Source organism: Falco biarmicus, chromosome 9, assembly GCF_023638135.1.
Source record: "Falco biarmicus isolate bFalBia1 chromosome 9, bFalBia1.pri, whole genome shotgun sequence".
Taxonomy (NCBI): Eukaryota; Metazoa; Chordata; class Aves; order Falconiformes; family Falconidae; genus Falco; species Falco biarmicus.
In genome coordinates this window covers 27,406,912-27,434,600 of record NC_079296.1, presented here as the reverse complement: position 1 = coordinate 27,434,600, position 27,689 = coordinate 27,406,912, and the positions used below count along the sequence as shown (strand labels likewise).

General features: G+C 46.7%; 2 protein-coding genes across 3 annotated transcripts in view; one reads left to right on the top strand and one right to left on the bottom strand.

Annotated features, from left to right (window-relative positions):
* Window positions 1-1,968: 1,968 nt before the first annotated feature.
* HPS6 (HPS6 biogenesis of lysosomal organelles complex 2 subunit 3) lies at window positions 1,969-6,018 on the bottom strand. Its single transcript, XM_056350842.1, has 2 exons — window positions 5,862-6,018; window positions 1,969-5,623 (listed from the first exon to the last, which is right to left on the bottom strand). Exon 2 carries the CDS (start codon window positions 5,606-5,608, stop codon window positions 3,149-3,151), a length of 2,460 nt encoding a protein of 819 aa, XP_056206817.1. The 5' UTR covers window positions 5,609-5,623; window positions 5,862-6,018; the 3' UTR covers window positions 1,969-3,148.
* An 87-nt stretch (window positions 6,019-6,105) lies between these two features.
* Window positions 6,106-27,689, top strand: part of ARMH3 (armadillo like helical domain containing 3) — a 128,888-nt gene continuing 107,304 nt past the window's right edge. Inside the window, exons 1-11 of one of the 2 annotated variants that reach the window (XM_056350844.1) lie at window positions 6,106-6,375; window positions 13,537-13,648; window positions 14,122-14,178; window positions 14,314-14,460; window positions 16,623-16,730; window positions 17,769-17,861; window positions 18,739-18,813; window positions 19,495-19,581; window positions 24,130-24,186; window positions 25,213-25,256; window positions 26,764-26,824. In XM_056350844.1, the coding sequence (XP_056206819.1) occupies window positions 13,547-13,648; window positions 14,122-14,178; window positions 14,314-14,460; window positions 16,623-16,730; window positions 17,769-17,861; window positions 18,739-18,813; window positions 19,495-19,581; window positions 24,130-24,186; window positions 25,213-25,256; window positions 26,764-26,824 (831 nt within the window). In that variant the 5' untranslated portion in view covers window positions 6,106-6,375; window positions 13,537-13,546. Of the gene's footprint in view, window positions 6,376-6,474; window positions 6,881-13,536; window positions 13,649-14,121; window positions 14,179-14,313; window positions 14,461-16,622; window positions 16,731-17,768; window positions 17,862-18,738; window positions 18,814-19,494; window positions 19,582-24,129; window positions 24,187-25,212; window positions 25,257-26,763; window positions 26,825-27,689 lie in introns of those variants that run through there. The other variant, XM_056350843.1, reaches the window with a different exon arrangement.

Genomic DNA, 27,689 nt, shown 5'->3' with positions numbered 1-27,689 from the left:
AGATGCCATCCCATGCTGTCTTCAGTGCACAGGCACTTTCCTGTGCCCTCCAGTGACCTGCTATGTGTCACCTGTGGGTTTCCAGTTAGTTTATGGGGTGCCTGCAGCCTGCACCTCCCTCCCTCTAATGGGTATGGTGACATGGGGACTTTCAGTGTCCACCCCTGCATGTCCCACACTGCTGCATGCACAGATATAGCAAGGGTGACTTGGTCTGCACCCATGGTGGAGAGAGTGCAGGTGTCACTTTGTGCTGCTCCTTGGCACAAGCACAGGGACCATCCTGAAAGCTGGGTCAGGCATGGGGGACGTACGTGAGCAGCTTGACTCATTTCCTTCGTTGCAAAGTCCAAGACTCTCTGGAGCAGAGCAGCGGGGCTGAGCTGGCCAGCTCAGCCTCTGCTACATGCATTTGCTTTATCACTTTTTCCATTTGCCTTCATATCTTCTAATCACTATTTTTTCCTTCAGGCGTTATCTGAAGCTGCACCAGCCTTACCTCCTGCTATCTCCCCCTAGCACCCACCCTGACCACAAAGAGAGCCCCATGCTTGCCCATCACCCAGCTGAAGCTGGGGTAGTTCAGCCCCTGCTCCTCCCAGGGATGTCTGCGCTTTCTGGTCCTTGGGGCAGGATTTCCCAGTACCCTTGGAAAGCATTCAGCTCAGTTTTGTCTCTTGCTCTGCCTTGGCTCTCCCCTCCCCTGAACCCTCAGCCTCCTGAATTGTGACTGCTTTCTGCTCATCTAGGAGCCACATGTGGAGGTCTCTGCTCCCACTGCACGGCGTTCCCCACTTCCTCTTCCCTTATAATGCTTTGGGGACACCAGCCCATGCAGGACTGCCCCTGGCTTCAGTTTCTGCTCTCTGGCTTTGTGGGCACTGCTCCCTCCCTGCTCCCTTCTCTGCTCAGCCTCCAGCCACAGCCTTTTCTCTGCAGAGCTGGCACTGGAAGGTAGGGAGCTTGACCCACCCTGTTTGCTGTGGCACCGTGGCCACCTGTATCAAAACCCAGCCCTGGCACTGAAAATCTCCCTGCAAATTACTGCCACAGCCTTTGCCAAGGCGTGAGGCCTGCTCTCAGTATCTCCCCATTCAGTGCTGCTCCACGGCAGCATCCCAGTCCCTGGAGCCATGGCTCTGAGAGTGGCTGGGTCCATCCTCCTCCTGAGCAGCCTTAGGAGGCAGGTGAGAGTAGCATCAGGTAGAGCCAGCAGCTGCTCAGGGAAGAGGTGAGGAGGGCTCATTGCAAAATACCCACCGTGGCTGCTGCTGGCTCTCCTGGCAGGCCAGGCTCCCTCCGCTCACGTGAGCGGCAGCTGCCAGAATCCACCTCCCTTGCACAGGAGGGAAACTCGCAGCACCCTATGGCCACAGCACAAGGCCCATAAGGAAGTTCTCGTCAATAGCCAGCCAGCCTCTAAAGAACCGTTACGGCAGTTCCTCTTCCTCTTGCCAGGCTTTTTTCCACCACAGAGACTTGCCGCAGCCGAGCCCTTGTCTAGGGGAGGCCCTCCTACATCTTTGCAGTGGTTTGATAAACCAGGATCCCTCCAACAGCAGCTGTGCCACTGTGTGCCTGGGGCAGCAGGCTCCCACCAGTGGCCAGCCTGGTACTCCCTGTTGCTGGTTTTCCAGCCAGGAACAAAGGGACAAGTTGCGGCTCTTGAGAAATAGTTCTTTCTTCCTCAACTCTATCTTGGGCCCAGCCACAACCATGCACTGCCTGGATGGCACTTCTGTGGCACACCCACTCCTGCCTCCATGGCTTCATAGCGGTAAGGAGCCGAGTACAACAGAGGGAACAGGCTGTTTGGGTACAGCTCGACCTCCACTCCCAGCACGTACCAGCAGTGAACCACACTGGCCAGTACCAGTGAGCTGAACTTGGCCACTTTTCACCGGAAGCAAAATGAAACTGCTCTCCTGAGGGTGTGCATCCTCACAACATCCACCACTGTCCCAGCGCTGCTTGAGGAACCTTTATTTTTAAAAGGAGTCTGTCTTCCACACTTAACCCCACTCTCAAGAGGACTAATGCAGGTGAATCTACCCCATCCCAGCCAGGCTCTGCCTGTCCAGCAAGGCAAGAGACAGCTCCTTCACACCACAGCCTGGAATGCAGGGGCAAAGCCACAGCCAGGGTCTCCCTCCTGGAGGAGGGGGCCAGAGAGTGAGCACCAGAGGGAGAGGCTGGAACCTGAATTTTCCTGCAAAACCGCTCTCAAGTTACACTGACTGCAAACAGAGGCACAATATGAGCCAGACAACCCTGACAAAGCCCCTTTGTGTGCAAAGGGCAAAGGTAGAGGAGATGGGAACACAGGGCCCCGGGTGTCCTGCAGCATAATCTAAGCTTCCACAAAGGAAAGGGAGAGGCAGGGCCAGCACCAAGCTTGCACAGGCTGCTGCCAGCTTCTCAGATCAGAAGAGAGTTTGGGTACCGTCTGGGATAGAGAGATAAGGGAATTAGGCTGCTCTCTTCAGCTAAGTAGCTGCAATCAGTCACAGCTACAGGACTGATCCCAGAGGAATTGCAGCGAGACAGTTCGCAGAGTGCTGCGGCTGCCAGCGCATGCTGGGACCCCCAGTACCACGGAGCACCACGCTGGCGTTTAGCATCTGAGCCCAAAGCAGCAGGACTTGCTGACCCCACTGCAAGAAACGTGCCCTGTTTCTCCCAGGCAGAGTTTGAAGGCACCACCCAACCTGCTGAGCAGAGAATGGCAGGAGGGAAAGACTGTGTGTGTCCCTGCCCACCACTCCACCACCAGGCCCAGAGAATGAGGGAAGCAGAAGTGAAGTTATAAAGGAACCAAGCAAACAAAAACCAAAGTGCTGTGGGCAGGGAGCAGTTCTGTAGTCTTGTAGTGCAGCCAGCGCTTTCATCTGCAAACGCACCCGGCATTTGCTCCTCCACTGGGGCACATGAAATTGCACTTCCTAGAAATAGCCAGAAAGCCTGCCCTGGCTCCAGATGAGATCACCCAACCCCAGGCACCCGATGGACTCTTTGAGATGCTGCTGCAGCGAGGCTTCAGAAAGGAGCACGCTTCTGTACTGCCAGGCAGGGCAGGATTTCCTGGGGTGGATGCGGCTTTCCCCTCCTCATGCACCCAAGACTCAGGATCCTGTTGTGCTTCCCCCCTTCACACAATGTCACTCTGTACCAGCGCCGAGGGTGAGGAAGTCCTGGCTGTGGGCGGCTGAGGGGCATCATCAGCCGCTGCTTTTGAGGGGATCTTGTGCTCTCGGGGTGGGGCAGGTGGGGGGAAGGTGGGACTTTGCAAGGCGTCTGAGTATATCTCATCCTGAATGCAGGGACGCTGCATAACTCTTTGCAGCAGCGGCTTAAGCAAGCCTACAGTCAGATGGTTCCCCTCGCTGGAGAAGGGCACTGGGTCCTCCTGCGAGTGAGGGAGGTGCTGCAGGACCACGGTGAGGATGCCTGAGGCAGTCAGCTCAGCAGGGCACAGTGGCCACAGAATGTCCAGATAAGGGTCCAGCTCCCGGTGCTGGGCAAACTCTGCCAGCAGCGTGGTGAATATCTCCTTGTTAAGCAAGGGGCTGAGCTTGGAGAACTTCTCTGCCACCTCCACCACCCGCTGCCACCGCTTCAGACGAATGAGAAGGTGCAGAGCTTGCAGCACGGCCTTAGGCCTCTTGCTGCAGAGCAGCAGTTCGAGCTCCATCTCATCATCTGCCTCGCTGCGCTTGTTCTTCCTGGCCAGTACTCCCAGTGCTCTCTTGTACAGTGGCACCCGGCCCTCTGGGCCCTCCTTATTGCCATATGCCCAAGAGATGCTGGCGTACTGCTGGGTCAGCTCCACAAAACTTGGCAGCCACTTGGGTTTGAACCTCAGGAAGGAGGCACAAATGAGCTCAAAGAGTGGGACCACCCCATTCTGACCCACCTCCTCCTGCTGCGGCCCTCCCAGGACCTTCTTCCACACCTCCGGAGTGGCCCTGGCTACCAAGAGGCCATCCCCATTTTGCTGCAGCTGCAGGCAGCTCCTCGTGGCCTTCCAGGCAGCCTTGGGGAAGGAGGTAAAGATGGAGTTCAGGTACACCAAGTTGTCCTTGTCCATGTCAGAATGCAAAATGCGGCTGACCTCCTGCTCCACCAGTTCCTTGCAGTAGCTTTCCACCTCACTCTCTGGGGCACATACCACACAGGTCTTGAGGAGCTCCAGGCTCATGTAGCTCTGTAGCTCCAGGCACATTGTGCTCAACAGCTTGGTGTAAGTGTCTTGGAGGCCTTGGGCTGGCTTCTGCTTCTCGCAGAGACTGTGTTGCAGGATGGTAGTGAGGACCACAGGAGCCTGGAACACACCACCTTTCTTCAGCTTCTCCACAGTCAGCTTGGAGCTGCTGAGGCTCCTCCTCTGGTAGTATCTGCAGGCCTCCTCAAACACCATCTCCACCAGGCACAGCTCAGGTGTGCTGCTGTCCTCAGGTTTGGAAAAGCTAAAGCTGTAAATGCCAGTTTGAGTGAGGAGCTGGATGCTGTCCTCCTCTCCCGGGGACTCCAGGAAATGGACCTCTTTCATGCTCAGGATTTTCTTTTCTATGACCCTTCCACTGCTCTGGTCGACGAGGTACAGGACGCCAGACAGCACGCAGGCCAGGATGCCGCCAAAGGTCTTCAGTGGGACAGGGCTTCCTTGGGTCGGGGCCCCCCCCTCTACGGTAAAGATACGCCTCTGTGTCCCATCTGGCTCCACCATGTTCACAGCACCCTTTCCGCTCACCAGCAGCAGACCCCCAGTGTTAGACACAGCAGAGGTGTGAATGTCCAAAGGTGCCAAACCTGAGAGAAGACCCACAGAACCAAGCAGGAGCTTCCTGAAGTCTGACTCATTGCTGGAGCGCAGCACCTTGCTGTGGACGAAGCCTGCAGAGGGGGCTGTGATGGTAAGCTTTGCCTTCTCAGGATGCCAGATGAGGAGAAATTTTGAAGTGGTAGCAAAACCAGCAGCAGCAGGCACCAGGAAGATGTGCTGGGGGGAGGCCAGGACCTGGTACTCAGGGCTGTTGTGCAGGACTATGCTCACGGTGCCCAGCCGCACACCTTGCTCCCCCACCTCCAGAGCTCGGGTGCAGACGCAGAACCTGAAGGCACACTTGCTCGAGTCCCCGTGGGCGTCCAGGGGAGGCCTCTCCTCACACCACACCAGGCTGGCTCCCTGGCTGCACAAGGAGACGATTCGTGCCCGGGCACCCTGGCACAGCAACAGCGTCTGCAGCAGCTGCCAGCCCACAGCCACCACGAAATGCCAGACCTCGGTCCGGCCATGCTCCCACACAACGGCCAGCACCCAGGAGCCCGGTGTCACGGGGCTCTGCAGGAAGAGCGCTCCCACGAGGGCCGGCTGGGGCAGCTGCCAGTTCCTCTCCAGGTCGGCCCCAGCGATGCCGTGGCGCTGGAAGGCCACCACGCGGGGCAGGGGGGGCGGCCGGTTCTTCTGCAGGACCAGAAGGTGCTGCCCGTCGGGGCTCGACAGGACGCGGCTGGGCGCTTCCCCCTGGCACAGCAGCTCCCGCAGCCGGTGCCCGCGGCTGAAGTCACTCAAGTCGGAGACCTGCCGCAGCGTCCCGGCCCGCTTCATCCTGGGGCGCCCGCCCTGCGCACCGGGAACATGCGCCAGGGCGAGCAGGGGCACGGAGCCCCGCTGCCGCCCCGACCCAGCCCCCCGCCGCGCCCCGACCCCGGGGGACCCCCCGGCACCCTCCTCCCCCGGCGAGATACCAGCCCCCCGGCCCCGCGGGACCTGCCGCAACCCCTGCCCCCCCCCCGGCTCCCACCGCCGCCCCAGGGGACCCCCCGCTGCCTCCCCGCCCCCAGGCACCCGCGGGGCCTACCTGCCGCGCCGGCCGCCTGCCGGGCCGGGTCGCGCCGCCCCTCCGCCGGGGCCGGGCCGCTGGCGGCTGGGCACGACGCGGCGCTGCGCAGTCACGAGGCGCCGGGCTTCCGGGCGGGGCCGCGCCGCGCCGGGCCGCCCCACTCCTACTTCCGTCGCCAGTGCGGGGAGGGTGGCGGGGCTGCGGCTCGGGGGTGGCCCGCGGGGCCTCGCAGGTGGAGGGGCCATTTTTTACCGGGCGAGGGTGGGTGTGTCAGCCTCCCCGCAAAGCGGCGAGCTCCGTCCGGCCCAGGAAGAAGTCTCCCCGCCGCTGCCCTTGCCCGCCCCGCCTGCGGCTGCCGCCGGGACGCGGAGCCGCCCGGGTAACCGGCAGGCGGCGAGGCCCGGCGCTGACAGCGCCCCGCCCACCCCGAGCGCCGGCGGCGCTAGGACCGCGCGGCGCGGGCCCCTCGAGGCGCATGCGTAGCGCGGCCGGCGGCGCCTGCGCAGTGGGAAGGGGAACGGCTCGCCCGCAGGTAAGTGCGGGGTTCGGGGGGGCCGCTGCTCCCCCCCCCCCTCCCCGTGGCTGGGCCGGCCCGCCCCCCGGCGCCCCTCCTCAGCGCCCGGCCCGGCCCCTGTGGCTCTGCCGCCCGGCGGTGATCTCCGTGGGGCGGGGATGCTGTCCGCCGCGAGGGGCCTCGCCGGGCACCGTCTCCCGGCGGCGGGGCCCGCCCCGCCGCCCCGCCCGTCCCGTCGGGGTGTCCCGCAGGCCCCGCTCTCAGGGCCGTTGGGGGCGCCTCCCCCGGCCTTGGGGCAGCCGGTGCTGGCGGCGCCCCGCCGAAGGGCTCGGGGGGTGTGTGTGAAGCCCGCTTTGCCTTCCGCAGGGCGGCGAGCCCGGGCTGTGTCAGGGCCCCTGGCCGCCCACCCTGGCCGGCGTGAGGCCTGGCCGCCCCCTGGAGCCTTGGGAGCAGTTTCTACAAGTCTGTTGCCTCAGGAGTGGCTCTTTCCCTCGCCCGCCCGCCCGCAGTGCTGCCGTTACCGGTAACCGCGCTGGGCGAGCCTGTGGCGGCGGGCTGGGGTCGCCCGGCCCCTCGGCTGTGCTGGTGCAGCTGCTTCTGGGCCACTGCGCCCACTGGCTGCTTGAACGGTCAGGGTTCAAGATAACTCCTTTCAGAAAAAGAGTGAGCAGGGCATATTCTTTGATCGTTGATAATTCTCGTCATCTGCTCTGCCTCGTGGTCCCACGAGTGCTTGTATCGGTAAAGCAAAGGGAGGCAGCAAACAATGGGAAGGGAGCGGGAACTTGTGGATATGGTGCTGAAGGCAGAGGCAGCTCGCTACATAAGGAAGCTTGCAGCCTCTGTTAAAACCCTGTTGCATGCATCACTGCAAGAAAGTTTGCTCTTAAGCAGAGACTGTAATCTGAATGTATTATGAGAGCCAATTAGGGCTGAGCAGGTGGGTGGAATATGCAAAGCAATAAGATAATTTGGATCCTTGCGATATGTGGTGATTGCAGTTCACCAGCTGTTTGGGCTCTAGTAGGAAGTGTGACAAAAATTGGTAAAGAGGAATTGCAGTAGGGGAAAACGAACATCAGTTTGGTTGTCCAAAAATAATAGCGTAATCCTCTGTCTGTGTCACTAAGGGCACTTTTTGCTGTGTGCAAAGAGACTCTGCAGGCGGGGTATATACCATAAAAATGTTAAACAGTTACTGGCTAGCATGCACAAAAGAAATGGGCTTTAATGAGCTGCTAGGTAAGCATTCATCTGCTCACCACCCCTGCTAACACACCAGGCAGCCACGCAGACATCTCTCAGGAGGGGAAGGGTCGGCCTCTGCTGCTCAGAGTTGCTGAGTTACTGTATTCTGGCTCCCTGGTGGTTGGTTTGGTTTTTTGTAGGGGTTTTTTTTGGTTTGTTTTGTTTTAGGACTTATACCTTTTCATGTTTGTGTTTTTCCTCCTGAGTGCTTGTGCTAGTAATGGCCCGTATCTCAAAAATGTTACCTCTCTGAAGTTTAGCCTTGCTTATCTTGGTGTGGCTCTGCTGTGCAGCTTCTTAAAACATAGCAGCTTCCTCAGAAGTTGGGGCCAAGGTCATGTAGCTGTGCTGTATTCAGTATGGGCCTTGGATCCACACCAACAGCTGAAGCTATGGGAAAGGAGCAGGGGAAGGTTACAGGGAGAATGTTTTTCTTCAGAAGGAAGACCTCTGAAAAGGTCTTTGAGTGGCATGAGCTTTTAGGTGGGAGTATAGAGGCAGTGTGGCGTATTTAATAGTAAAACAGGATTCTGAAGGGCTTGAGAAGTGAAAACCCAGAGACTTTCTGACATGAGAGAGCTGGGCATTGTGGCCAGGCATGTGGACAGGAAGTGTGATGAAATGAAAAAGATTATTTGGAAAAATGGTGTGAACAGATGGAGGGGGAAGCATGTGACACTTGTCTAGATGGACTTGAGAGGAAGAAGCTTAACTAGTTGATGGTGTGAAGTTGATGGATTCAGTGTTACTTTGACTGGACAGAGAGAAATGAAAGCCAGTTGTGGATGAAGTGTTAAAAATGTAGCTTGGATATTATTCTTTTATATCATGGCTAAATCAGGCCTTGTGGAAGGTAGTTTGTGGCTGTATCTGCATTAGGAAGCTGCTTTTCCTGTTTTTTGAGGGGGGAAAAGTAGGTCAGTAGTGGTGTAACTTTAGATAGGACTATGTAGAAGCACATAGACTGGTCCTGCTCTGAGCAGGATGGAAGGACTTGTTAGTAAAAATGCCTATACTGGGACTGTGCTGGAGACTACGTTGCTTGGTATTGCAGAAAAAGAAGTAGAATCTGTGTGGGTTTTTGTCATCAGCACACCCTCAGAATATGTTTCTTGTCATATGCTGCATGAAGGCCTCTGGAAATTCTGCCAGATGGATCCAAGCTTGTGTGCTGTGTTACAGTTTCCCTTGGTGGGCTGGGCACCTTACAGTTGTAAAGGAAGGTACAGTCTGAGCAGTTTTTATTCCAGTGGACAATATACAAATAAAGTTTATAAAGAATGGATGAAATATAAAAGCAGCTTGGATGTACTAGCACAAACTGTAACCACCAACACGAGTTGGCAGAGAACAAGCTGCAGGAGGGCTTACAGCAGGAATTTGGTTGTGATGATTGCTAAAGCCTTGAGAAAATCTAGTCCAGCGTGTTCCTCCTCTTTCTGTTTTTGCTAGTGGTCCTGGGCATTTTAGTACTGGAGCTTGAACTGGGTCAAGGCACTGTCTGTGTGTTGGGATCCATAAAGTCTTGTACTGGGTGCAGATTGTCCATTGCTTTCTGCAGATTCATTGTGTGGATTAAGTGCAGGGTTTTCCTGGAACTTCACTGAAGAGTGTAATGACTACTTGGCTTATAATGTGTTGCTTTAGAAGCTATAGGCTATCTTTTAGCAGGGGTTTATCCCTATCTCTTGCATGATTGAGATAATTTTTGAGAACTTTCCTTTAGACCCGAGGTAATATACCTGCTAAATATGGGGAAAGGCAAGGTGTGATCACAGTGTGTCCCATGTGCGTGTGGTTGGTGGTGTGGGCAATTACTAGCCTTGAAATGTTGAAACAAGTTAGTGTAATATTAGTAGCAGTGGCAAGGCAAGGGATATTTGATTCTAAAAGCAAAAGTATCTCAGCTCTTATTTAGAGTCTTTATAAATATTGAGGTCTAGGGCTTTGGCATTAACAAACATATAGATCACATCATTTGCACTACCTTTTTGAGATAGGGAGTAAATAGTTTGCCGAGTAAGTCAATATGTGACAATACCATTTTATGTCATCTGTTTTATTTTTATTTAGCCAAGAAGTGTTACACTATATTTTTTTGAGGGGTCTACAGTGGAAAAAAATACACTTATTCATATTTGGTTGTATGTGGGGGTTGTGTACAGGCAATTGTAATCTTGAAAACTTTCAGGTTTATCAGAGGCAATTAAATGCAAAATACAGTGCTTGACGGGCTGCATGCAAGATTACAGAAGTCACAAGTTTTAGATCCTGATGTCATTATAATGTAGATGTTCATTAGTGTTATGTTCTCTACAGCAGTATTTTTGCTATTATAATATGATCTATGGAATAAGAAGTAGTCTGTATGAGAGCAGACTGACAATGTGGAGCAGCCACAATTTTCAGCGTACACAAGTCTGAGTAAACCTCAGACTCAAAATGTCAGGTTCATTTTTCCTGTGGATATTCTAATGCAAAGCTAACAGAGATGTGTTCGTCAGAATGTTGCATGTTTGTGTGGAATGTCTGCTATGAGTTCTGGAATTAAATGGATGGCTGGATGTGCTCATCCCTTTCTTCCTGACTGGATCAGCTGATCCCGGGGTTGATGATAGATAAAGCAAGAGCCTGCCTGAACTTCTGTCTGCCATGGCTTTTATCTTCCTGCCTTTCAGCTGCCAAGACTCGTGCTCTGTGGAGGTTTCTTTTAGTTCCAGATGAAGCATCTTGGATCTTCTGCTGCACAGCAAAGGACTTGCTGTTCTAAAAATCCACATGCATGTGCTTCTCTTGGCCCTGAGGGGTAGTTCTCCGGTGCAGTGACTACAGCAGCATTCACTTAGCAGCATGTGTTAATGGGACTGACCTATTGACAGAATAAATTATCCATTTGAACCTAAAATGTGGAAAATGCACTGATGCTTTTTAAATGTGATGTGTTTAAAGGATAATTGTTAACTGTATTCAGTGTCATTGTTTTCATAAGCTGTCATGTCATCCTGATAATTTGACACCTCTACAACTTATTTATAAATGTTTTGTGCATTTAACTGTTGTTTTCTGCAGCTGCCTAGGTCCCCATTAGCAAAATGCAGTTTCCTGTTTCTGTCTTTATGATATCTAGAAAATGCAACTGCATAAAGTGAAAAGAAAAAGCCATTTGTACAGCTGGATCATCATAGGTCATGAAACAACCACAGCCTAGTAAAGTATTGGCATGAAAGGTGACTTTTGCTTTTCTCCCCTTGCTCCTCCATATGCTCATTTGTAGAACAACAAATTATAAACAAGAACACTATTTAATCCTTGCCTCTAGCAGTCTTCTTTGTACATGCTCTGTACAGCTTCGGTTGAGAGAATATGAATCCTGAGTCCCATTTTGACAGAGACTAGATATTTCACATGATCATACAATCCCTCTGGTGCTCACCCAGCATCAAGCCTTTGTGTTTTGTGGGATTTAGATTTTTCTATCTTTCTGGAAATGTAGGAAAAGTGTTAAAATGCAGCTCTCAACATCCAGGGACTAAGCAGAGCATATTGATCCTCTGCCATTCACTTACACATTTGATGTGAGAATGCTGACCTATAAGCACTGAGAGTTAATTTATTAGTTTTGACATTGGGATTCGTTAGCTGTAATTCAATTAGAAGCATGCTGATGGATGTGTTTATATGCTGGGGCTGGCAGCTGCTTTAGGTTCAGAAACTTACAATTCTAGTTTAGAAATTGTTTTGTGCAATCTTGGGTAAGATTTGTATTGCTGGGCTAAAAGTGACACTGTTCTTGATTTGGTTGTTAATAGATTTCTCTGTTTCTAATGATGGTTCTAATTAGAATAATGTCTTATTTCCCATGACAGTTTAAAAATAATGCAGTCTATGAAAGAGAAGCTTTCAAGATGATTGAATAATGTTTTCTTTCTCATTTGTTACAGTGAAACCTTTTTCCATTTTAATTGGATATATAGACCTACTAGGCTACAGGCATAATCTCAGTGTTTACAGAAAGTTATGGGGCAGTAGTTGCTAAGCTTGCTTCTGTCAATATGTCTTGGGGCTGTTTCCATTCTCACCCCAGCACACAAGCAGCCTTTAACCAGCCAGCTGTGCATATTCCCTGTCTAGCAGGAGGACAGAACACCTTTCCACCTTTCTATATTAATCAGCTTTTCAGGTGTAAGATCCGCCGCTCTTTGTCCTACCCTCTGCTTTCCCACCCAGCAAAGCTCCTTCCTTTCACACTTGGGGTAGGGTCTTTTGCAGCGGCATTGTTTCCCCAGGCCCAAAGGTGTTTTCATGCTGCTTTGAACTGGAAATTTATGGCTCCAGGGATGGATGTCTGAATAACTGACTCTGGGAGCCCTAGCTGAGAACATAGTTGTAGTTTAAGACAATCAAAAGCTGTCTGCAGTGGAAAGAATGTAGAAGAGATCTGGAACTGGTTGTTGCTGGAACTTGTTCTTTGAGGGGAAGAAAGATCTAAACGTGCTGTGGTTGTGGAAAGGGTTCAGGCAGTCTGAAGTGGAGGGTAAATCCAAAGCTGCCTCTGTGGCTGCCAGCTCAGAAAGCTCTGGGGTCTTAGATGCTGACTGCAGTGAACTTCCCTCTCTATGTATAATTTAGCGTGGCTGATTGTAGCTACCACAAGAGCCTGCCCATGTTTCTCTGGAGCATAACTTAAGTCAAGCCTTTGCCTTAGGTATGCTGCTGCCATGTGCGTAACTACCTTTGGCGGTAGGGGAGAAAGGTTGGGAGTTCAGGGATATGAGAAGGGATGGCTTTTCCTTTCTGCTAAGTACCTCTGACAGTGCTGCAGTGATAGAGGAGGTTAGAGCAGTGCTAAAGCTGTGATGCTTGCCAGAAAAATCTGTGATTGCAGATGAATGTGTATTTGCAAGGTCAGAGTGGTGATGCGCTTTGTAGCATCAGACATGAGGTTGAGAGTACATGGCAAGTCATGCATTCTGATTCTGAGCCCCTGGAATGAGTTGATGGTCACAGAAAGTTCAGGACTACAGCTATGGCTGTTACTTTTTTGTAACAGCTTATTTTTCAATAATGATACTTCCTTTTTTTTTTTTTTCTTAATAGGATAACCAGTAAGCATGGGACACTAATTAATTATAATAAAACCTCTTGGTGTTTCTAGAAAACCCTTTGCTGTCATATGGATCAGCAAATCAGTCTGCTTTAAAAAAAAAAAAAAATCCCTGCAAAGCTCTCTGCGGTGTTCCTCCATCCTCCTCCCAAAACTGAACCACATGTGATGATTTTGAGGCTGGGGTTCTTCTCTGGCTTGATTTGTTGAGCAGCTGACACAGCTGAGGGATGTCAGGGTGCAGATGCAGGGATGAGCAAAGGTGGCAGGAGTGCTTTAGGAAGGCTTTGCAGCCAAATGTTTCCTGGTGTTGGATGCCACCTCAGTGAAAAAGCAGAATTTGAAGTGCTTTGGTAGGCAGCAGATTAAACAGATTAGAGAAGACTTTTCAAACAGTTTCAGGAGCTTTTTGTCACAAGATGTCCTAGAGGCTTGACCAGTGTCAGAAAGGACTGGGTATCCATTTGAGAACAAGTATCACAGTTCATACCATGAGTTTAAAAAATGCCTACTTTTCTGGATGTAAACAGCATTGGTCTGGATCAGGAATCAGTTTCTAGCAGAGAAAAATTAAGAAAACTTATCCATAAGGAGCTTATTCTATATCTGCCTGTGTCTGGACTTCTGCATCTCTCTTTGAAACGAAATATAGGACTAGATGGGACCTTTGATCTGATTTCTTACGTGGTATAGTTATCAAAGCCCCTACTTTAAGATTGTGAGAGACTGTTGGTATTTCAGTGCAGTAAAAAAGCCTTTCATGGTTGAGGCAGGCCAGATATACCTTGAACAAAAGTTCAAATTTTTTTGTCTATTCCTGCCTTCAGGGTGTACAGCATGGCCCAAACAGAGAAGAAAGGTGGGCTGCTCCGGAAATCTTCAGCCTCTAAGAAGCCATTGAAGGAGAAAGTTGTGTTGATGTATGATGAGATTTTCACGGTAAGGACTTTAGCATGTCTTCTTTCTAAATTGTTGCATTAAATTGTCTCTGTTTTGTTTGTGCTGAAGGCTCTGCATTGTGGATCCTTTTCCCAAGGTAAGGACTGCACAGTGCAGGCACAGTCTTCAGGCTCTCCTACTGTCTTGCAGAGCTCTCTGTATTCTGCTCTCTTCTTTAATGTCACCCTGTTCTCTTGTCTGCCAGGACCATACATGATCTACAGTAAGTCAGAGGTTTTCAGGTATTTCTCAGAGAATAATCCAGAAAAAACCCAGAGGTATCCCAATTGAGAGCTGCTTCAGTTTGTCCTTCTGTTTCTGGGAATCTGTGTAGACAGAATTCTATACTGTGAGACCACGTGGTCATCCAGTGGGATGATGCTGACTGAGCTACTGGTGGTAATGGTTTTCGTAAAATTCTGCCTGAATGATTTCTTCTTGTTTGCTCTCATGGCTGTTCCTTTTCCTTTCAGACAGAGGACCCCAGTAAATGCAACCCTAGGTTTTGGGAGGAGCTGTTTCTCATGAAGGTAATGGGAGTTCAACAGCCTCTGGTTTGATGCTGCTGCTCTGCCCACGAAGTGGCAGACTGTCAGTCTGAGGATTTGTGTTTCTAAGGTGTCAGTGGTTGTATAACATGCATGAACTGCTTCTTAACCCGACAGGTCAACTTGGAATATCTAGAAGGCAAGCTGGAGGCTTTGGATGGGGAAGAGTTAATGAAGATAAAAGATAACATCAACTGCTTGTTTCAGCACTGCATCCAGGCACTGGGTGAGGAGCACCCAATCAGAGTGGTCAATGCATTACAGGTACCACGATGAGAGTTAGGTTGCTTCTGATGCCGCAGTATATTTGCTGCTGGTATCAAACATTTTGTGCTCGTGTCTTTGCTTATGAGGAAAAGTGGTGTCTACAGAGCAGTTGCTACTTACTGTCTGTGAAGGTTACAAACATTCATAGTCTTTTTAGTCTTTGAAGAACAGTAGCTTGTTTCAGAATTCCAGAGGATCTTGTGATGCAGGATGAAGCAGGTGGCAATGGGGGGGACAAGAGGGGCTTGTTAGCACTACAGGCTGTCAGTCTGGGGGCTCAAGAGTACTCTGTGTAGCTTTGTCTGTATTGTACTTTCGCCTGTTCTCCCTCATTTCAGCCTCCTTTTTGAATGTCCATATGGGTCAAAAATGAAATAAAACTCTGGAGAAGTTAGTGTGAAATTTATGCAGGGGACACTCCCTGCTGGACATTTGGAAGCTGTGAAGAATTGTCACTCAGAATTAATAGCTGTTTTCCTGCAGGTTGCTCCTTACCAAAGCTCTGCTGTCCCATGTCTTATGCGGGAGACTCCCCTCCTCAGTCTTGATGTTTGATGTTGTTAGTTCACCAGCTGATCTTACAGTTTGGTGAGCACATTTGTTTCAGCTTCTCTCAGCTGTAGGAATACAGGATATGAATTTCAACTTTGGAGAAGTCATCTGTAGGAGACATTGGACAGACAGTAAGCTGGGAAAAGTTGATTTAAACCAGAAAATTTACATTTCTGAGGTACAATCTTGCATTTTTTAATGATTTTTAATTTTTTTAAAAATTAATTTGAAAGAGTGCTCTTATATACTGTATCTATAGCTACATAGACAGTTTAGCCCAGCCCTGAATTCCCAAACTTGTATTCAGACTCTTGGCAAAAGTTAGGTAAGGGCTCAAGTCTACAGTCCTGCTATGTGAGAGTTTAAATGGGAAGCAGGTAACACATCCTGAGCTTGAGTTGGGAGAGCATTCCTTTAATCAGGCTGTGCTCATGTGGAAAGTGATCCTGAAGATAAAACTTACTTAACCACTCTTTTCTGAAGAATGGCCATGGTGACCAAAGGTTTGTGTAGCCCAGTATCCTGTCTCTGACAGCAACAAAAAAAAGGATATCTGCCTTGTACTTTTGTTTCTGATGGTTCTAGAGATCTGCTGATTCCTTGAAGCCTGCTTGTCTCCAGCTTTACATCTTCTGTAATGCATTACTTCTCACAGATTAATTTAAGCTGGAGTCTAAAACTGCAGTGGTTATATTCCTGCTCGTTCTCATCTTCACAGACCTGAAAGATGCCTGATGACAAACGTCATCCCAGACATTTCCCTCTCTTGGGGCAAGTGAGACATTTGCTGTCCATAAATTTTCCAGAGCGTCTGCTGGATGCATATTGTGCGGATACCTATATTTTGCCAGTGATCTCCAAGAACTTGTTTTGAATCAGTAATCCAGTGCCTGCAACAAGAAATGTGAAGGTGTTTACATTTAGTGGAAAGGTTCTTAAAGCCCCTGAGATAGTTAGGAAAACTTAAGCTGCCTAATAGCCTTGGAGACATTTTTTCCTCTTTTATTTTTAGTTTTTTGACAAAGAGACAGTTTATTGGTCAGACTTAGTTTAGCAGTGTGGTAACCAAACAGAAATCTGTGCTCTCTAGAGCAAAAGCATCTGCTGTATGGACAGGCATAATGTGATAAACCACGTTGTATATTTTGGCATGCTTGAAATATGAAATTAATTTGGAAAACTCTTGAAGCATGTCTGTCCATATATTGGACATTGCTTCTGCCTTGCAATTTCCTGATCAATATTTTTGGCCTTAAAGCCACACTTAGATTTTCAAAGATTGTGGTCCTGTCTGGTACAAACTGGGTCTGCACAGAAGAAGCAGTAAGATTACCTTTCCCTAGAGTGCTGTAAAATGAAGGGGTGAACAAACAGGAAAAGTAGGGACATATATTCTCTAATTTTTTTTGAGTTTTCAGCATCCAAGATCCTGCAACAACAAAGGTGGAGGAGAGGTCAGACAAAAATGTATGTCTGACTTCCGGGCTGGTGGTATTCATTTAAATATCTTTGTTTTGCCAGTGGTAGGAGAGGGTCATAGGGTGGGTTTTGCTATTCAGTTGTAGGTGTTGCCTTACATCTTACCTTCTGATCCTTTTTTTTTGCAGACACTGTGTGCATTAATTCGGGGTGTCCATCAGAAGAACAAATCCACTTCTGGGTTTGACATCATCAACATGCTTGTGGGTTTTGATAAGGCAGAGCTATGTATGAAGGTGAGGCCCTGGCATTGTAGAGAAGCAGTCTGCACAGCAGCTGTGTTGCAGGGGCAGTGATTTGTAGACAGATGTGTCTACAAAGGTGCAGCTTTTGGGGGAAATAGTCCAGCAACTTAATAAAAGAGCTGTCCTGAAGGTCTTTACCTGCTAGCAGCACAAAGACACTTAGGGTCTCCATTGTCAGTAATATAACAGAGCACTTTTCTTTATTTTCCTTTAGTTCCATGCTGTGCAGTCACTATAATAAGGAAATCTCAAGGCCAGAAAAGGCTGTAACAGGTCATTAGTACCTAGTATTGAACCTCATACCTTTTGCTTAATTTTTAGCTGATAGTCATATCCTGTGTTCTTATTTCCATCAGCACATGTACTGTTTTAAACTTGTTTGATGCTCTTCATTGTAAAGATGTTGAGTTTTCAGAAATGCCAGAGTAATCTGTGACATAGCTGCATTCCTGTTGTATGCAAACAGAAGTACTTTTGGGGAAAACAGGCAAGTTACTACTAAATATCAGAACTACATTATTCCTTTAAGAATAACTGTATTACCTGTAGCAGTGTTTGGAAACAATCATTTATGAGTATCTGTCAAGCAGCTATATAGTACTTAATTTTTAATCATAACTAATATATGTACTATTAAATTGGAGGTGCATTGCTTACAAAAAATCTCATGGTGCCTTAAGTAAAATAGCAAAAAGCAAGGTCATATTTGTAGAACTCAGAATTACTTTGTGAATAAAATTTATTGTTATGTGTATAGAACAATCTTTCATGCATTTGGAGAAGACTCTTGGAAAATGATCATGATGTTATGACTACAGTCATTAAAATACAGTTAACACAAAACAATGCTGAAAACCAATGGTGTGAATATGGTCTATGTAACAGTAGTAATGGCTCAGTTACTGATTCTGGAAGAACATGGCTTTATATTGATGCTCTTGTATTTGAATCTCCCAAAAAGCTTTTTATAACAAACATTTCAATTAATATTAAATTTTACTTTAAAATAATGTGATTGTTCATCTTTAGAATCTGATGGAGAGCTTGGACTCGCTGCTTTGTGCAGAAGGTTCTGAAAGCCTCAAAAGCTTGTGTCTGAAGCTACTTCTCTGCTTGGTGACGGTAAATAAATACCAGCTATATAATAACTTAAAGGCTTATATGGGCCACATCTTGTGGGATGGAGCTGTCTCAAAACTTGAGCAGAATGCTGCAGCATGAAGCTTAAAAAGGGGAAAGAAATTGTGAATGAGAACAAGGGTCAGCCCAGAATATGCATCGTTGCTGTAAGCACAATGCCAATACAGACTAGCAGACTGTTTTCAACTCCCAAGATAGGTTTCAGCTGGGGAAAAAGGGGAGAAACACAGGAGGAAGCATCAATTGGATTCATAGGTGGATTTTTTTTTTTTTAGGAAAAAAGATTTTAAAGAAGTCTCAGAAAAATGGAAAAGGAGCAGAGGAGAGGGGTTGAGGGAAGACAGGAAGCGTGGAGTAGACTAGTGGTGAGGACTTGAGGAATGAGGAAGCTGGAACAAATGGCTGCTCATAATCTCTTAGAGATGGTCAACTGAACTATTTTGGCTGCAATGAGAGAGAGTGTGTGGGAGGTCTTCGCTGCCCTGTTCATGATGCGAAAGTGCTCAGTGGAGCATATGTGCCCTGTTTTTCTCTGCCTCCTGTGTAGCAGCCTGCTTCAGCTGCTGATGGCTGTTGTTATGCAGCTGTGTAAAATATCAGTCTGTGGAGGAAGGAGGGGAGCTCTTAGTATGTGGGTCATGCTTTTTGCCAGAGAGAGGGGTGGGAGGCAGGACAGATTTCTTTTACTTCGTGTCTAGCTTAGCCAGCAACTCAAGGTGTGACTAGGAGTGAAGTGTGAGATTCTGGATAAATGTGTCCATCTGCTAGTAGAACTCTTCTGTTCCCACTGTGTGCCAGAGGCAGCTACAGCATCATGGGAGGCTTTGGGTGAGATTTTAAAACTTGTGTTTGTACTCAGGTGACAGATAACATTAGCCAGAACACCATTCTGGAGTATGTGATGATTAACAGCATATTTGAAGCTATATTACAGGTAAGGGTTCTTCCTTCTACTGTAGGGGCTCTTCCATAGTGGGATCTTTCAGTGATATATTTTCTTTTCAGCTTTTACAACGCAGCATAGCTGACTGGCACTGTGTGTTGCTTCCATTCATAGCTCAGTCATAGATTTTATTTTATTTTTTTAATGCTGTCTCCTCCTTACTCCGGTCTGCTTTTTTTAGTCACTACTGAGTGTTTGAAGTATTTTCACTGGAGACATTTGTGCATAGATAGAAGCTGAACAGATTTCTATGCTAATTTCACGAAGAATTCTTGTATTGGAGGAACTTTTACCAAAAGACAGTCTGGATATATTGAGTTTTTTTCTGCTCTTGGATAAATCATACTTTTTAGAAGTGGAACTGGGCTTGGGGGAGCCCAGAAAACTTGCACAGATAATGTTGGTGATGCACTGAGGTGCTGTCCACTGCTATGGAGAAATATATTTGCCCTTTATGCCCAGCAAGCCTGTGTGCATTCTCTCTGTGATATACAGGCTTCTCTGTGTGTAGAACTTCTTGGAAGCACTGACACTCCCTCAATCTTAAATATCCTCTTTCAGTTTGGACATAATTTGTTCTTAGGCATACATTTCACAGGCAGACATTGTCTGAAAGTCACTGCAAGCTTCCTGAAGCAGGCCTAAACAGAACAGTGTGATTATTTATTCCAGATCCTGTCCAGCCCACTGAGTCGCAGGGAACACGGCTATGATGCTGTTGTCCTTCTTGCTTTGCTGGTCAACTACAGAAAGTATGAGGTAGGTGGTATTCTGGATAACAGAAACATCGCTTCTGCTTTATTAATTTACACTGGCCTCTGGATTATTAAGGCAGCCTACGGTACAGTTTTTTAGCAGTACACACTGTAGCATCTATCTGGGTAACAGCACACAGCTACAGAAGTCTTGCAAGGCAGTCGTGTTATGCTAACTGTATCAGTCTGATGTATGTGTATCATGAAATGTGTATGATACTCGCCCAGTTAGTCTTGTGCAAGCATGAAAGAAACTACCTAGGGGATTTCCAGTTCCTTCATGAAAGTATTCTGAGGAAGGTCCTTTTGGAAGAGTTACTGTTGTGCTGAACTTGTGTGTTTGCCTCTGTGTGTGTGACGGGTGTGGTTATACATAATCTCCAAAGCAAAATGAGCTGTCAGTCATCATGGGCTTCAGACTGAATTGAGTTGTGAGTACGTAAGGTTTGTTCTCTGCTTTTTGCAGTAGGTTTCTGCAGAGAATTGAGTTGAGGTCGAGTGCTTTGGAAAACATTGTCCTAGGCATCTTCAGACTGGGCACCCAAAATAAATGTGCTGATGTCTAGAAAGTACAGTCCAACCTGAGGCAGACATGTAGCAAGGGAACTTTCAGCTTGAGTAGTTCATCTGGCAATGTTGAAAGCAACTTGAAGAAAGGTTTTCTGTGACACCTGCCTGACTGCCCTTTGTAAGCAGTGCTGCAAACAAAGCCTGTAATAATGCAGTTGTAATCTTTGTCCCTAAGTAAAGTAGTTGCGTTCATTTGCTGTTCTTTGGCCCTTAGAGTCAGTTTGGTGGCTGCCTGGTTGTCAGTGTATTGTAGCATACTTTCATGCCTCACATCCTTTGAAGTTCTCTTTTTAGTTAACTGTGCTGCAGTTGATACGTTCTCTTTTGTTCTAAACTTCATTGGTTGCTAAATTGTGTTTCCAACTGCTTAAGAAAATGTAATTAGGCTGAAGATTCATTAGTTGACTATGATTTTATGTCTGTCTTTAATGTGAATAACCAGTGTTTCTTGCATCGGGATAGAATTATAGAATCATAGAATCATTTAGGTTGGAAAAGACCTTTGAGATCATCAAGTCCCACCGTTAACGCAGGACTGCCAATTCCATCGCTAAATCAAGTCTCTGAGCACTGGGTCTATGTTTTTTAAACACTTCCAGGGATGGTGATTCTACCATGTCCCTGGGCAGCCTGTTCCAATGCTTCATCACCCTTTTTGTGAAGAAATATTTCCTAATATCCAATCCTAACCTCTCCTAGTGTAACTTGAGGTTGTTTTGTCTTGTCCTGTTGCTAGTTACCTGGGAGAAGAGACCGACCCTCACCTGCCTACAACCTTCTTTCAGTAGTTATAGAAACAGAAAAAATGCTGTGAGGAAGAGTATTTATTTGATCGCTTTCTCAATGTTTTAAGGAATGGCTGCTAGAATAGGAAGTTAAAACAAAATCAGGTAGTGACTTTTAAATAGCTAGATTCCTTGATAACATCCAGGTGGAAATTTCTTTGCTGCATGCTCAACCTGCTAGAATTGCATATTGTGGTTTTTGCTAGGCAGAGCTGAAAGAAATGAGTCAAAATGTGGGTTTTCCAATTTGTGTGGCTGTCTGGTAACATATAGTGTATCTGACAGCCCTTCCTGTCCAGTTACGTGGGCTTGCCTCTCATTGATATAGCCAACTACGAGTGCTGAAGAGACATTTATCAACACTGAAGAGTCAGAAAATTATTAATAAAAAGTCTCTCACAAATTATTTTAAATTAATCTCTTTAACAAAGAGAGTAATTCTTCAGCCTCCAATTCCCTCAAGATGGCCTGCCTGCAGAGGAGATGGCCTCATCAGGGCTGGCAGTAAAGCTGCTAAATCATCCCTAATGAGCGTTCAGGGAAGTCTTGTGAGGGGCGATCAAGTGAACTCTGGACTTTGTTTGTTACAGATGTGAAGATAAGTTAATCACTTACCTAGGGATTATGCATGGTTAGTTTGGGTTTTTTTCTGCTTTCTTTTACCACCAAGAAGATTGTTTCCCACAGGTTTGTGTTGGAGGTGGAGATACATTTGGAGGCATTGAGGAGACCTTACTCCCTCTGTCAGACCTGTGTGTCATGTTCACTTTGTATGGCATGTCTCACCTGGGGATTGCTTTAAAAATTAGCTGGTAATGATCTCCCCACAGCTTTCACCTTCATTTCTTTGATATTGTTGGCATCTAATGGTGGGTAGTTCAGGGAGGATGTCTTTAGTATTCCCAGGTTCCAGGAGTTTGTGTCTGTACCTCATAACTGACGAGAATGCTATAGGTGTTTTTTTTTTTTTATCTGGTGGCAGTGTACTGGAAAAGACCTGTATTCTCTGAAGAGCTGAGAACCATATTTTTTTAGTTCTTTCTGGAGGCAGGTGGAGGCAGAAGCTATTTCTAAGTTTGTGTAACTATTTCATTGACATGCTTTGAAGTTTTCAAAATGCTTATCAACCACTTTTCAAGGCTGTTGCATGTTTCTGCACCTTGTGGAGTGGCAGGTATAATTTAATCTTTTAAAGCTTTTGCTGTTATTCCCAGTGAGAGGGGAACTGGATTCTGAAACAGTAGGATTAGAATACAGAAGCAGACAGGGAGCCTGGGGTGGTCTTAGGGGTGTTCGTACAGCTTGCAGGGTGCTGACGTTCATTGTAGTTCATCATACACATCTGTGTATGTGCAGACATGCTCATACACAATAAATGGAACTGTTGTTTCTCAAGGAGGGGCAGGAGCAAACTGCACATCTTGTGGGCAGCACAGGAAATATTCTCATCACAGTGGTATAGACTTGCACACTGAAAGTCACTAGAAACTTCCTTGTCCACATAGAGTAATACGATGTGTGGATTACACTGGTTAGTCATCTGCCTGCTGCTTAAGGACTTAGGGAAGCCTAGAGGGGGCATGGAATGTGTCGGGGAGTGGGATACTTCAGACAGGAATTATTAAACAGACTTCTGCAGGTATGGAAATGACAATTGAAAAGATAGAGGGCAGAGATCTGTAGCAAGCTAGGCAAGCTTCATGACCCTATCAGCCATGCACTTGATGACGTCTTGATGCCAAGAGGCAGGAGGTGTGGAGCATGCTTCTTGGAAAGTCAAGGGCAGTGGGAGTCCAAAGAGTTGTTCATAAGCGGAAGGTGACAATGAACCCACTTCTCCTCCCTTTCCATCACAGGACAGTGTGTATGACTAGGTCTCGGGGCAGCCTGGTGACGTTGGTCAGTATAGTATCTCCCAGTCATGAGTCACGGGTTAGACTCTTCTGTGCGTAAGCTGTGGAGAGTGTCTCCTTGTTGTATAAGGAGAGCAAGAGAATGACTGAAATTAGCAAAACTAAGATATATTTACAAGGATGGATTTTAATCTATATTTAATTATGAATGTGAAACTTGCTTTACTGACACCGATTAAATTTAATTTCTGAAGGGGAGCATGGTTGTACAGAGAGGACCGTATATTGTTACTCAGTAGAGGCCTCTACTTCAGCCTCAAGGAAATGTCTTTGTATGCTTTGTGCACAGATGGGTTCTGTGTGAGTTTTCTGTCTCTTAGACAGCAGACAGGGTTGCGTGTGCTGGAGGCAGGCTGACAGACTGGCTGAGCTTTGGTCTGTTCTGATCAGTTTCTTTTCTGAACCGAAAAGAAAGCCTGATCCTCCCAAAGCACCAAGTAACTGTGAGAGTAGTGTTTTCTTGTAAGCCTTATTTTTAACTCGCTGTCAAGCTGCAGGCAAATCAGTCTGATAATGGTGTAACTTGTAGGGCTGCGTCTGATGCATGCTTTGTGTTTTATTCTTCCCAACCACTCTGGCTTTACTACATAGAGCCTTTTCTTCTCTGTCCTGGTTCCAAGTCCACTTTGTTAGTTTTGCACTGACATATACAAACCAGGAAAAACAAATGTACAGTGCTAATCTAAAAAGCTTCCTAAATTATTAGGACTTATTTTTATAGATGGAGCCTGTGTGCTTTGTTCAGGTAAGTTCAAGGAATTATTTTTCCAGAGACTTGTAGCTCTCCATGTAAGCTGTTCGTGTTGAGTTCTAACCCAGCAGCAAATGAGTCTGTAACATTGTTGTGCCTTACTGGGTCCTCCTTTTAAGCAATCTTTGGGAGGTGTTGCAGAAGGGAGATAGCAGAACACTAATGCTCAGTTCCAGCTTCACTGCTTGTTGCTGCTGCATAACACCGTGTGTGTCACAGATAACAGGCTTGCAGGACAGCTGCTCCATTTTTCAGACTGACAGATGAGCTAGTGGAGGAGCAGGAACTCCCTCTCTATAAAATCAGGAGGCTGCCTGGCTGAGCCAGTGAAGAGAAGGTGTCCCTGTCATAGTGATCTTAGTTATGCTGTGACTCCTGTTTCTTTGTGTGTATTCTGGTTTGTGGGACGGGAGAGAGAGTCTTCCCAGGTGGTTAGGTAAACCTGGAAGGATAATAGTGTAGTGGTTTTTTTCCCCCCAAAGACTGAACTTAAAACTAATTTTCTTTCTTCTTCCTCCCCCCACCCTGAGCAGTCAGTGAATCCCTACATTGTGAAGCTCTCCATCGTAGATGATGAGGCCACACTCAATGTGAGTATTTGATGTGATTCCTCTGCACTGCTGGGGATGCTTTCATGCGTGGTGTTAGCATAATGAATGCAATAGTGGTGTCTGGTGGAAAGAAGATCTAGGAACAGTGATGCTGTAAAGAACACCAGTACAGTGGGTTTCTGCCCTGACTGCTCTTGCAGTAAGTTAGGCAGCTCATGATCTGGGCAGTTGGATCACCAGTGAAATGGTGAGGGTGATTAAAAAGCTAGGTAATGAGGAGCATGCTAAAGTTGATCTATGATACATTTATGAACTATCTATATGCTATGTGTCATCATGTGCCAAAGAGGCACTAGGTAGCTTATGCCAAAGATCTCATTTCCGGTGCTGTCATCCAATTTTACCAGTCCACAAGTCAATTCTTGTAGCAGCTCAGTGGAAACTTGTACCCGAGTCAAGAGTCTGGCAGCATATTTTGAGTTGTAGCCACTGTCCAAGTTTTGTATCGAGGCCTAGGTAGAAAGTGGCAGCACACTATGAGCTGTGTAAGGTCTGGACTTAAATGCTGTTCTTTAGGCATGAAGTAAAAAGTGCCATGCCAATTAAAAGGCAAGAATGATTATTCTGAGTTAATTTAATTAGCTTGACACAAAGGATGATCAGTAGCTGTGGAATGGTGGAGGCTGTTTGCAAGAAGTGAAAAGTTTACTACTGTTCATGGCCTTTGTCTTGAACTTTTGGATGTCTGTTTTCTGACACAACAGTTCTTGCTACTTTATTGAGGCTTCTTGAGCAAGTAAGGTCTGTTTGGAGGTCCAAGGAGAGTAAATGTTCTCTGTTGAACTTAGTAATTAGGTATTTGACTTTAAATTTTTAGTGTCTTGATTTTTGGATGAAATTTTTGTTTTATCATAGCATATTTTAATAGATCGAACAGCTTCAGGGGAAATTCTTACCAGCATGTTAGGTGATCTTGGGGGGTGGGGGCAGCACTACTAGTGTGTTCAGTGTTGATTTCCTGCATTGAGATTTGTAATGTAAAGATTTTTTAACATTTCTTTTCAGGGAATGGGACTTGTAATTGCCCAGGCTTTATCGGAATATAACAGGTAAAACCTAATTGTCTCGTTTTTCTGTGCATGATAGTTGCTGTACATTTCCACACACTTTTCTTTTATGTTAAAGCACTTACCATGTAGCAGCCCTGATACACCTGGAGAGGCAGGGAATAGTCTTATGCTTAGAGATACTTCGGCTCAGTTGTTGCTGTCATTGCAAGTGTAAATGCATCCATGCCAGCTGGGCTGATGTGCTTCAGGAGAGATGTTGCTGTAGGGGAAGATAGCTATTGTATGTTTTTACTATTGTGGATTTTACCTTTGTATGAACCTTGTGGAAAATCTTAGGCCCAAGTGAAAAGATAAATGATTTGCTGAGTACTACTCTGTTAGAAAATGGATTTAACAGAAACATGATCTAAAACAAACAAATGTATCCAGGACTATCCACTTGCCAGATCAGAGACGATTAGGGGCTGTATGCTCTTGCAAATGGTGGAAAGTGTTAACCGCTTCTGAAGAGCGAGCCAGAAGGTCAGCTGTAGGGGTAGCATGTTCCCCTCTGCCTCATAAACAACAGCACAAAATGTGTAAGAAGAAAGTGCTTCAAAAAATCTGGAAAATTACAGCAATTTCACCTGAACAACCCAAGACTTCTGCACTGTAGGATTCTCAAAGTATCCAGAAAGATGTTTTAATTCCTTTGAAAGTCTGCTATTACAGATATGCAGGTGACTTGTGACATCAGCAAATCATGTAAATTTATTTAACAGATAAATTATTAGTCTAAAGCAGAAAATACCTCACTCACCCAACTTCATTCTGACAAAAGCTGTCTCAGACTGTCGTCAGTTCTGCTTAGCTCTTTCTTTTCCCTTTCCCCAAAATTGTAAATTGTGTTCTTTGCATGTTGCATTGTGTGTGATCAGATTCCTGTTTCAAAGACACAATAAATGGCCATTGTGAGCTTTGCTAGTTCATTTGAATGCCAAATGAGGCAATTTAGCTTAAATCTGAGGTATGTGAGTTACTCGTTGATTTCACTTGCTCCAGTTCCAGTCCCTTCACTTACTCCAGGAATGTGGGATCAAGCAGGATCAGGCCATGAACCATAATGATCCTCAAGGTTTTTGCTGGCGTAGGGTGATTGACACTGGTTTAGTCCATAGCAGATGATGACTGAAGTGAAACTGTTCTGTGCTTACTGACTGTGTGTATTCATGTGGTTCATTACTGTTTTGCCAGTGCAGTTCAAAATTTCCTAAGTCACTTGTCCCTTTCCTTTAGCATTAGCCCAGACTGGTTATATCCTCTGTAACAGCACAGGCACTGTCCAGTCTCATGGCTTTTAGCAAGCCCACTTCAACTCTACACAATTTACAAATATTTTAATACCCTTTGCATCTCTCTTTGTGAGTTCTTGGAAAGGGCTTGTGAATGCTGAAGCTTTCTCCATCCTATGTCCTTATCAGATAAGACTGTCTCACAGGGATTTAGGTAAAATAACCCTAGCCCAGTTTTTAACCCTGAAGCTTCATCCTTATTCCTTTTTGTTCAGGCAATACAAAGATAAGGAAGAGGAGCACCAGAGTGGTTTCTTTTCAGCTCTAACTAATATGGTAAGCAAGGAAGCAGTGTTTTTCTATTCTTAAAATAGGTGCCTTCATGGAAGCTCAGTAAGGAGGGTGTTTTCAAAAACTGTGAATTTGGGATGTTGGTTCTGGAGGAGGAGGAGGTGCATTGATCCAAGCCAAACCAAATACAGCTGAAATGACTGTATTCTGAGGAGTGTGTTATTGTCTGGCTGGGAAAGCTCTTTCAGAGGATGACATCTCTATTCTGGCGTTAATAATTGAAATTGTTTTCCTTCATATCCTTCCTTCTAGTTGACTTTATTTTAAAAATCACAGTTTCATGATGGACACTGATTTCAAACAGCTACTTGTTTTAAGAACAAGTTGCTGCTGTGCTGACGTAGCCTAAGACAGAGAAGCTGAATATTTTTGTGGCAAAGTCTAGTCTGTCACTGGCTTTTGAGATCGGTTTCCTTACTGTCTTGTTTCTCAGGCCTGGGTGCACTGTAGTTATGAAGCTTGGATTCTGTGGTGGACAGTGTCTGCATTTTCAGAGGGGTACCCTCCAAAGGCAATTGTGAATTTCTTCCTTGTAAAGAGTATCCACTGTGCCCCTTGTTCAGTCAGGCTTTGCTTTAAATTTAATTGTAGTCTGAGGTCTGACAGGAAGATTTCCTCTATGTAAGGATGGTTCGGTGTTCACAGCTGTCTGTCAGGAGAGACGTGGTAAAACTGCTACCACTTTGTGACAAGCAGATTGGAAATCTCTGTCCTTTTACAGAATCACAGGCTAATCCAGTCTGGGATTCAAGATAGTGTCTTTTTCTTCCTTTGTGATCTGACAGGTGAAGTATTGGTCAGTGGCAGTGGTGCAGAATAAAATGTTTGTAGGTGGTCATCCTGTTTCCCA

Excerpts from the sequence above, each read along its gene's own strand:
- HPS6 (XM_056350842.1), bottom strand. The coding sequence starts at position 5,608 with ATGAAGCGGGCCGGGACGCTGCGGCAGGTCTCCGACTTGAGTGACTTC.